This window comes from Apaloderma vittatum, unplaced genomic scaffold, assembly GCF_000703405.1.
Source record: "Apaloderma vittatum isolate BGI_N311 unplaced genomic scaffold, ASM70340v1 scaffold42622, whole genome shotgun sequence".
NCBI lineage: Eukaryota > Metazoa > Chordata > Aves > Trogoniformes > Trogonidae > Apaloderma > Apaloderma vittatum.
The window spans coordinates 766-12,287 of NW_009703789.1; the positions used below are offsets into that span (position 1 = coordinate 766).

Consider the following 11,522-nt stretch of genomic DNA (forward strand, 5'->3'; position numbering starts at 1 on the left):
AGCGTGCTGACGAAGGAGGACTTTCGACTCGCAGGTGCCTTTTCAGCAGATACAACGTTCTTCTGACAGAACCAGCTGCATGATCTTGTGTGTCTTCACAAGTAGCGTGCAATTCGTTTTCTTCGGGGAAGTTAATGGTACAGATTGACTGGCTTGTGGCGAGGAGACAATGTGGCCGTTGCCAGTGACAGAGTCGTGTTCCCGAGGAAGATGCCTGTAGCAACTCTTCACTTGGAGGTTTGGTATGGCTTCATGAGTTGTTTAAATCAGATGTTTGGGGAAGAAGGTTTAGCAATCTCCTCTCTATCCAAATGGAGTGTTTTTTTTTTTGCATTAGCTTGTCTAATAATGGACGTGAGTGGACTGTATGCACATATTTCATGTTGATATTCATGCAGAATGTGCTGCTTTACGGTTCTTAATCAGACTCTGTCAAGTGATGTTAGTCGACTTAAACTGATGTGCAAACATTAAGTAATTTGTATTTATTGCTAATCATAAATATTGGGCCCAGTATTTTTTGGTTAATCATGAAGTTGCATATACTTCTAAAGTATCCTTATTTTTATTTACAGTATACAGTACATTCTAGTCATGCTACACTCTCCTAGTGTCTTGGACATTTCCCCACAACAGTAATACATATATTTGGGGCTTTAACTGGACAGTAAGCCTGATAGCCTGAAGTGGATCACTGGCAGTTTTGGATACTCAATATCCTTCCTGGCGTGCAAGGGCCAAAGCTGTGTCTCAAGGACCGGTACAGAAGTGGTGTGCTGGTCTGTACAGACACCGTTTGAATGCCGACCATGGCTTTGATCTGACGAAACAGTTCTGTCACCTGCTGTAACCTAACCCTGCTGGGTATCATGCAAACATGATGATGTGTATGTGCCAATGTTGCTTTACAGTGATCTTTGTGTGTTTTAATGAGAATCAGCAAAAGATAAGTGTCACTTTACAAAATGAAATGTAAAACCAACTACATTATTGTTGACATTACTCAGTAAAACTGAACTTACTCTTGGCTCTCAGACTTCTTTGGGTACCAGCGATGGGTTTGTCAGAATACTTTTAAAATGTCAGACTTGCATGATTTGACCTAGGAACAACATTGTTTATGCCTGTGACTACATTAAGTATGGAAAGTTAAATTCTGCCTCAAGTAGGAGGGTCCCAGGTGTTACTCCAAAACTTCTTTGAAGGAAGGGTGTTTCCCTCAGATAAAGCTGTATTGAGTAGGTATGCAGGTTTTTTTCAGGGTAAAGAACTAATTTTCTTCAGAGAAAATCTGGTCACAGAATTAGTTCTCCAGGCTGTTTGTGTTTAACCTGAGGCAAATTCCTCTAATAAAAGGGATGAGAAAGACAATGACTAATTAGCTGTTGTTTAAATGTCTAGCTTCTTTAAAAGAAAATGCGCTGGGCTAATTAATGAATAAGTAATCTTTAACTTAAGCTTCTTTCCTGTTACTCCTGGCTTCCAGTAAAGTGTGGCCTCTTGTACAGGCTGTAATAAGATTGAAAAAGCCCTCACTTATCAGGCTATGCTTACTTGGTCTTTTTAATTGATCCGTGTAATAATACGCGGAACACAGACATCATGCAACGCTTTTTGGGGCAGTTGTTGCCTAAAATGTGTCTTTGCTGGAGAAGTCCAGTTAGTGTCACTCTATAGAAAATGGTACACTCACATCACTACCTTGTCTTAGATTTTATAATTAGAAAAATAATGCTTATAACTTTAAGCATTTTTCTCGTAAAGATAACCCAGAAAGTTTTTTAGCTTACCTCAACTAGACGGACTTTAAATGGCAGTCATGTACTTCCAGAAAAAGATGTGTAGTGCAAGGATATGCCTTATGAACTTCCTACTGCCTTAGGGCATTCAAGAGTTGGGGGAGAGACAGTAAAACATTTTAAAAAGCACCAGGAAAGAGAGAAATGTATTTATTTGAAGTAACCATAAAGAAAGCCACATAACCAACCAACATCCATGCAAATTTTGCTAAGGAGAATGCAACTGTAGCGTTTCCCAGGAACTGCCTTTGATGAGATAATTGGTACTATCTATTTGTCCTTATCATGAGTAAGTTTTTAATACAAGCTGGTATAAGTAAAAACAGATTTCAGTAGACATTAATTCTAAATGCCAGAGTCCTGTAAGTCCGGCGGAGTGCCAACAGTAGCCCTTTTGTGGCCGATCAGAACTGTTTAAGAGTTTTAAAAGAAACAAATCACTCATGCTAGTTTTTGTCATAACAGAGATCAGAGCCTGTGTCTTCTCCAGCAATTTTGATATGTGAACAAAGAAAAGACTTTAAACTGATATATCTTCTTAGTCCATAATGTCCCCAGTACAATTGAAGCCTGTAAGACCAAGGGAGGTCTCAACAGCACTTCCTTACATTCTTGCAGCTCTAACTCCACTGTAATAGGAGAATACTAATGCTTCAAAATTGCATTAAGGTAGCACAGAAATTTAGCCTTAAACCACAGGGTTATAAAAATATAACCATGATCAAGTATGTTGGATGCACTCACTCAAGACCCTCTGACAGTCAATGGTATAAATGATTAATTGGTTTTAATTCCATATTTTCTTCCCCCTACAAGCACGAGTCGCTACAGAGATTTTTTTTTTTTTTTTTTTTTTTTAAACAGTGCATTCGGAAAACTACGTAACTACTGATTTCTGAATTATAACGTGTAACTGTACTGATTTCTGAGTTATAATGTAACTGAATATATTCTGCACTTTACCTCTTCACAAAAAATTTTGTGATATCACAGCCGTACTTTGTAGCTAAAGAACGTCTCTTCATCTGGCTTCTTTCCTTGGCCTGTTTTGCGGTTCTCTGCAAAAGAGTAAGACAGGTCTGTTACTTGGCAACAGCATGCTCCGTGGAAAGCGTCAGCCCACAGTTAAACTTCAGGCTAATTTTGCAGTAGACAACAAAATGCAAATGTTTATTAAGGTGACATTTTCCCACATCCTGAGGAAACTGTTGTAAGAGTTTAATGCTGCCTTTGCACCTTCACTGCGTGGGCACTGGCAGCGCTGCCTGGGGCCTTCCCATGGGACAGGGGAGGAGGTTTCATCCCCAGGGCAGTGAGACGGTGCAGGAGAGCCCAGGGCAGTGCTGGGGCCAGGCTCTGTTACCTCTTGGGGTCCCTGTGCCCAGACATTTTTGTGGTGGTAAATGCTGCCCTGGTGCACATCCCACAGCACGTCCCAGGGAGGGGATGGGGAATCCCTGGCTGCATGCACTGACCTCTCTGTGGCACAGTGTGCACAGAGTTTGAAGGTTCTCCAGGGAGCACTGTCCTCCTCCGCTGTAAACGGGCTTGATGTGATCGACCTGCCAGAACTGGCCTTCTGTCGGGTTGGTTATAATTTCATTCAGCTGCAGTAAACAAAGGACATGACGTTAGAAGTGCTAGATATTCCTTCTGAACTACATCTACACTCTACTGTAAGAGCAAAAAAATAATTCAGGGAAGTAGTTAGTTATAGTTTTCATCAAGAGAAAGCAAGCTTTTTTTGTTACTCCCACTGGACGGGCAAACAATGGTAATTTTAGTTGGCCTGCAACACGCTGAAGCATGTGGCAGTGCATCAAGAAAAGACAGAATGAAAGGTTCAGTTTTCTTGTTTGGTACAGTAAGTTAGCTTCGATCATTTTATCATCAAGCTCCAATATTAAAAATAAATACATGCAAGTAAAAATGCACAACAGCTTAAGGAAGTGGGGTCTGCCTCGATGTTTGTCATTTAAGTAGGAATTGCAATAAGGAGCACTGAGAAACCTGATCCAGCTGATCTCACACATACGACAAGTGACAGCAAATTACTTCTTCTTTTGCAAGTTGGTGTCTGCAGAATTTATTTAAACGATTTAGAACCAGTAACTTCTGAAGCAGAATTTCAACTGTGCAGCAGAAAATAAAATATCACTTCATGTAGGAATGTTCTCCCTCCTTGCTCCATTGCCTTCAATCAGTGAAGAAGCAATACAACCACAGAAGAGTGGTTGTAGTTTGTTAGACATTCTGAGAGGACACTGAGAAGCTGTGACAAGTGGCTTTTGTTCTGCTCCTACCAAACATTCTGCAAAGTAGCAATAACCTAATACTACTAGATTATATCACTCTTTAAACCATAAAGTTTGTCTATAATAATGGGCATTTCAAGTAAATCTGGCCAGCAATACTCAGATCCCTAAGGAACCTGAATTCTGATGCCTGGGCCTTTCAGTAATGCAAAATGTGTCACAAAACACCGGGCTCTTTGTGTTTTAAGATTTTGGTTTTTCTTACTCTGTTATTGGTGCTAGGTTAACCTTCTGTCTTAAATCTGTTAAGAACATTATCGATTTTTCCAAATTACCTGCTACAGGAATACACATTAGCTGTTACTGCTTAAAACCCAGAACTATTACCTGCCCAAGTGGAAGGCGAGACATCCAAGAACTCTCCAGAAGTTTCTTACGCTGAGCCTTGGGTGCATCTCTGACGCTGAGATAAAGCTCCTGGGCGTTTTGATGACAAAACTGGCAAACGCCATGTTCAATTTCAAACACTTTAGTCCGAAGGTAGCTCTGACTCGAGCGAATCGAGAAGTCGTCCTGGCAGGCATGGGAGCAGAATCGCGTGTCCCAAGCGCAGGCCTGGGAGCCTGGCTGGAGCTGAGCCGTGGGCTGCTGGCAGCTGAGGCAGAGCGGGTTCCCTCGGCTGTCCAAGGCTTGCAAATAGCCCTTGGGCAGGGGGGAGCCTCCAGCTCCAGTCTGCTCCGAGCAAAGAACTGATGGACCCTCTCCATGTGCTGAAAGCAACCTGTTGGCACAGACAAAATACAGTTCTTCATGAAGGAGGTGTTCAGCAAAACAATTTAGTAGGGTTTTTTTAATCCATCATGTATCTTTTATGTTACAGAAACCCAGTTCTAGTCAAAATAATATCTCGTTCAGACTGATAACTGCACATTGCAAATCATCTACTTCATTTATATTTCCATTTAAACAAAAGTGGACAATGTAACAGATTTTCTTTTGCACTTCTTACTACATTTACACGTGTACACTGAATCATTGGCCGAAATAATGCTGTATTTATAAAGAAATGGTGGTTTCCATCAGGCATGTATACATATAAATGCAAAATGGTTTGGCCTACTCTTTAACAGAAGTGAAAAAGGAAACATTCTGGTTTCTCTACGCAACTTTTACAGCTACCTATCAATTTCCTACTCTGAACAAGACTTACCTCTAGGGAAGATATGCACTGCTTGTTTAAAAAAAACATTAAAAGGGCAATTTTCTGACTATATTGAAGCCAAATAGAAGAAAACTCGGTGTGCCCAGTTTACTGTTGATCTCACAAGTGGGGGCTAATGTGTTTTTTTCCTCTAATCATGTAACTATTTTCTTTTTTCATTTTAATCACATTCAGTTAATTCCTAGCTGTATCAGGAGACAACAGATGTAATCTAAACTGTTATAAGAGTAAAAAATAGCTCATTGGCACTACAGCAAGTTTCTTATCTAAACACTGTACTTCAGCGAGGTAAACTCACAGCAAACAGTTTTGCTACCTTAAAAATAAAAAAAAAAATCTGTGGAGAAAGAACTTAATCCCCTTATTTTATTAATAAACTTACTTTGTGTAATGACCCGATTGTTCAGTAGAAGCATTTTCGTTCTTCAGACAAACCCCACTTTCTTTTGAGATGAGGCGCACGCTGCCCCCACTGCTGCTAGCTTTGCTAAGTGAGGCTGCAGCTACATCCTCCTTGGTCACATACCTAAAATAATTAAAAATTCTGTCAATATACTACAAAGGGAATGATCTCCCTCAAAGATTACTCCCTCTCGGTTGCAGCCAGATTGGTAAGGCATACTCTCTTAAAACACTCCTCATTTCCCAGATGAGAAGTGACACCATAATACTTCCATCCTAAATGACATATCTTTATCTAAATCCGGATTCAGCTCTAACCAGCAAACAGATAAGTTGTTTTGTATATCAATTGAAAATAAGAAAGCAATTTGATCTCACCTGACAGTGAAATTTGAAAGCCATTTTGTTTCAGTTAGGTGAAGCCTCACTGACATTCTAGATAATCCAGGAAGCTTTGGAGGCTCTGGATGACTCCTTGTTCCACTAGTTATGTCTGAACTCCGTTATTTTAATGTGAAAACATACAAGACACACTACTACTCTTACATAAGACTTCTAAAATTGCTTCAGTCTGATCATTCTTCCCAAAACCATTATTCAGACAACTTCTTATAAGTACATATCTCTGTACAATACATATACCAAGCCCTATATACTACCCTATATAGGCTGCTGTAGGTTGTGGTAGGTTTTCTAACATGGTTCACAGTAAGATGGAAGGACACAATTGGGCAACAGGTTAAGAAATACACCTGCTGCTTCTCATATGACTGGAATTACAAACTCTATTTAAATTTACTTGAATTCTTACCTGCAGCCAAAATTGTCACCCTGGAAAATTTATCAGTAGGGACTGAGAGGAGTAAAAACGTTTTAGAGAGTTTGCAGGGGCACCTTGGTGAATCAACCTGTATGCATGAGAAGTTTTGTGGAAAGCAATAACAACACTGAAGCTGCAAATGTCTGTCAGGGAAGACAGTGTATCGGAAGAAGGAAAGAAGTAGAAAAAAGGTAAATTTAGATTTTAACAAGGATTAAACCCTAGCCTGTTTCAGTGACACCCATCAAGGAAAACAACAGTTTTGAGAAATGCCATCCACAGAGAACAGAACTTCTTAAAGAAAAAATGAGTATCTGAAAGGGTTGGAGTAGGCTGTGAATTATGAATAAAACATTCTATCATTGATGACAACGAGTCATTTATTTCTGCTTCCATGTGGGGAAAACAACATGATTCTTTAACCTTATTTTTCTTTGGAGTCCCTGAGGTTAGGATTTTTCCTCAAAAATCTCTGGCAAGTTCAAGATGTGTGGCACTGCGCCCAACAGGGAAGCAGACGCTTCCATTCCAACAGGTTTCCTGCCGTGCTTGGTTTGTACATTTATCACTATGTGACAAGCAGTCATCAAACGACTGGTTTAGTCTCAGCATCATTCCACTGAAAGTTACATTAAACACGTGAAAGTTCCTGCAGCAATCAGTAAGAGTTAGAAAAATTAAAAATGACATACCTTTTTGTGCTGCTGACCACTGACTGCTTTTTAGACAACTCCTCTGCAGCGTGAATAGGACTACAAAACAGCTGACCACTTTTTCTGACAATCTTCTGTTTCATCGCTGTTAGATGACTCCATTCTTTCACAAACCTCAGTATCTGGTAGAGAATGCTACTGTCAGCAGCATGACAGACATTACACAGAACTATTTAATTACAGTGAGAGAGTGCTATGAATTAGTACATTGAAAACTGGATGAAAGCAGCTGGTATGATCAGTGAAGGTTCCTGCGAGTAATTTTTCATACAAGTTGCAACCCCTCATCCTGCCCCGCTGAAGAATTCCAATAGCTTTGGCATTGGCTACAAGAATGGTTTTGCTACACGTGTTGATTCAGAAGGTACAAAATAAGGCCAGAAACGGACTTTAGGAATCTAAGAGAGAGCAACAGAAAAAAGATTTCTTGATAAAAGCCTCAGGTAAACATTTCTTTGCTGATGGGGGAAAAAAACCAGACATGTCAAAGAGTTTTCTTCTTACAGCAGCCATCCTCCTGTTGCAGCTGGTCTCTCAGAAAAGGAAAGTTGACTCCCATTACCTTGAACAGCATTCAGAATTGGGTTTACGGGCAACCTTTTTTCTTTCCTCTGATCTTCTGATACATGCATAACACTGGATTAACAGTCTGTAATGTACAGCCCCAAATGTTTGTGTGAAAGGCTTAACTACAGGCAAACTGGAAGAGCTGTTTGATTCAACTACATATTAGTCCATTTCTCAACAGATGTTTTCCAACTTGTAAAATTTTAATGGAATCACCAACATCCTCGCTTTGAGGTGGTTATATTCGTTTATAATAATGCAGTGTCAAAAACCCACACATAATAGAAATTATTATAGTAAATTAGCAATTAATGGCACGGGAAATCAGATCACCAAATTATCTTAACTCATCTGTTTTTATGGCAATATTGCTATCTTTTTTTCTGTGACATTTCACACAAAGATCTAACAAGCACGTAGAGACATGCTTTATGATCAAGATAGTTAAAGGAGAGTGGTTTTAAGCAGTTTAACTACTCAGTTAACTTCATTTGTTCATTTTTTTTCCATTCCGTTTTCCACTGTCTTGCAACTACTTATAGCAGTGAGTATCACACTACTTCCAGACATGGACTGTGGGAAGAATAAATACATTGTGCAGTATGGAATTAATTGTGACTTCGGCTTTATCCAGAACAAACTTCCATACTTCAAGGTTACGACACGGCAACGATTTTCCTTTTCTCCTGGGAGTATTTTCATATGGCAAATGTAAAATTATACAGAGGAGTCTCACTTTCTCAGAGTCAGTCACAAGAAAGAAGTCCACGAAATGGCAGCATACAATGGAAACAGAAACAAGAAGGTATCTCCCTGACTCTTTTTGGGAGCATTTACCAATACGGATCTTCTAATCTAGAGGCAAAGGCTGAGAGACAGGGGATTCCCTAAATCAGTGCCACCCGCTGACGAGGAATATGGGATCCTTAACTTGTATTTTCAGTCTAACAAATTCAGCTTTGAAATCTTTTGACACCATTTGTATTACCCACTCATTCGCTGCTTCACAAACCTGTTGGGTGAATCAGTCAGGTATTTTTCTTAGGAATTTAAGTTCCAATTTTGCTAAAGGACCTACCCAGAAGAATCAATTTTGTTCTTGCACAACAGAATCTGATTTTTCAAATTCTCTTTTAATGGAGAAAATGTTAAGAAAAATGTGTTAAGCAGTAAATATTTCACATCCAATTTAAATTCTGTAGTTCCTTGCTTGAGTACTTGAGTTTACCATGTTAATACTCTCCTCAAACAGTTACGAACGGAATCTTTGTTACCCCATTAAAGCTACGTGTCTCAGAAGAGCTGTGCCCTGCACTGCTTTGAAAATTGTTGGACCAAAACGAAGAAGGGCAGCTCTGACACAATCTAGCACATTCTTATTTATAAAGTGCCCCGTTTAATTCATAACCTTTGAAAAGCTATTTTATTGACTTACAAATGTGAGTTACTAATCCTGTAAATGGGAAATTAAATGATGCCTGGTTGATTCCATCTACTGAAATGTTAACAGGAGGCATGATAATTTGCCAAAGTAACAGACTGCATAATTACTACTTACATCAACATTTATAAAATCTGCTTGCATTGATCAAACTGTGCCTAGCTCCCACGGCCTGGAAGTGTTCTGCATTTATATTTAAAAAAAAAAAAAGTCAAAGCCGTCTGTATTAATATTACATTACTGTGCCAGTAAAATTTGTTCTTACCAATGAACGATTTTGTTTATGCTGGAAAAGCTCTGGTAAATCCTCCCAGTTATCCAGCTGTATGTCCAATGGAATGAAATTATGATTCAGCGGTTCACCATCCTAGACAAGCAAACAGTTTTGTTTACAGATGCCACATAGTACAATCTAGAAAAAAATTCTATCCATTTCAAGTGAATTATCCTCTCTTTCTACTAAATGTAGTTCCTCAAGGTAAGATTTTTCCAGAAACAATAAGCCACAAATGTATGATAACAGCATAGATGCAAGAAATACGATTCACATTTATAGAACTAAAAGTAAATGGTGAAAATTTTAACTTTGAAAGTATCTGATCTTTTTTTTTCTTTGTGAATAGTTCAGCCATAGCCTTAAACTAAGAAACTGAAAATTATAATCCTCTTCACTGAATTTCCAAGGGAAATGAATGATTATATACTGGATACTGTCACTTCATTAGAATTTAAAATCAGAATTTTAGAGCATCTTTCATTATACTTAACTCCATTTTTTTAAAATCCTGAACAAATTCTCCTCCATTTAATCTTTAAGGAACAAGTTGTCCCAGTGGGTATATATGACCCAGGAACTTACTGATGATACGAAAACATTCAAGAGAAGAAATCAAAGCAGAATTCCCCAGCATTTCCTTGTTCAGCAGAAAGATTTTGCACCATATCTGGCATAATGGAACTCTAATCCAAGCCAAAACCAACCTAGACTAATAGATAGTTCCCTAAATACCATCCAAAATGCATCTTTGTTTCGGAATAAAATATGTGAAGCTAGGTGGCAGAATACATTTCCAGCATATTAAACAAGTTTTCAGATATAAGAGGATATGATGGTTGACTTTTTCCCAGCTCTATCAGTTAGCCTAATAAAAATGTATTATCTCAAAAGCTCATCCTCAGTTATTTGTGGTGCTTTGTAGTTGCACCTGAATACACCGACTCATTCAGTAGTTTTAACGAAAACTTCTCAGTGAATTTTTCTATCCCTTAAAAGAAGAAATTGCAAAATTACCAACTGCTGGCTTCCTTACTTCCATTACCATTGCAGAGTAATGATAATGTGCTTTATTCAGGAAGTTACTGACTTACACACAGCTCCAATGTCTAGCTTTCTTAAAATGTAGTGACAATATTTTATTTACTTAATTAACCTACCAGGATTCACTGTCATTGTTAATTTTAATTTTTAATGTTTTTCTGTGAGAAAATAGGTTGTGATAAAACACTATAATAAAAAGAAGAATCTTAAACAACTATCACTTGCATTTCTAACAGATGATCTGAGCATACATTTAATTTATTAGCCTCATTTCTAAGCTAAGAGAAGTGTTAGAAGTTATACATCTAGGGAATTATTACTCAATTCCACTGAGAAAAAAAGAAGAATGATAAACTACCTAACTTTTGTACCTCCAGCTAATACAAAAACAGGTCTTTTATATAAAAGCAAACCAAACCGAAGTATATATACACATTTCACAGGACATTTTAGTTTCTAATTGTAAAATTTTAATAAACATGCATATTTCAGGTTTACCTTTGTGTAGAGGTGAATTCTATCAGTATTCCTGCTTGCACAAAACATAAGCCCATCATATATTTGAAATGTGTCTGATTTATCCTCATCTCCTGTAAGAGAAAAAACGTTGACATTATGAAGTTTTTTCTTTATTTCATTTCTACACATTCAGTCTACTCAGACATTACAAATAATATCATACACGTATCTAATTTCAGAACAACATAATAAGATACACAGCTCAAGCAACAAGCTAGATAACTGCGTATTTTGGTTTTTTGCTTCTCCTGAATCACCTATCATCTGTTTTGCCCGGGGCTGTCCTGAACATAAGTAAATGACATAAGTTTCCGCAAAACTATACAGGTTCACGGCTGTTAGTTTGACATAGTTCTTCAGTCAGCTAAAACCTCCGCATTGCTTGAGGAGTTGTAGGAACAGCTGGGTTTATCCATCAACAACATTCAATAAAGATCAGAATCACAGAATCATAGAACAATTCAGG

General features: G+C 38.3%; 1 protein-coding gene across 1 annotated transcript; it reads right to left on the reverse strand.

Annotated features, from left to right (window-relative positions):
• Positions 1 to 2,758: 2,758 nt before the first annotated feature.
• LOC104270401 (DNA annealing helicase and endonuclease ZRANB3-like) lies at positions 2,759 to 11,127 on the reverse strand (the record flags this gene model as incomplete). The annotated part of the gene is made up of 7 exons (XM_009864752.1): positions 2,759 to 2,857; positions 3,275 to 3,406; positions 4,442 to 4,815; positions 5,672 to 5,802; positions 7,191 to 7,333; positions 9,485 to 9,586; positions 11,036 to 11,127. Coding segments are annotated over 7 exons (1,073 nt in total), but the record flags the coding sequence as incomplete, so codon positions are not given.
• Positions 11,128 to 11,522: the final 395 nt, after the last annotated feature.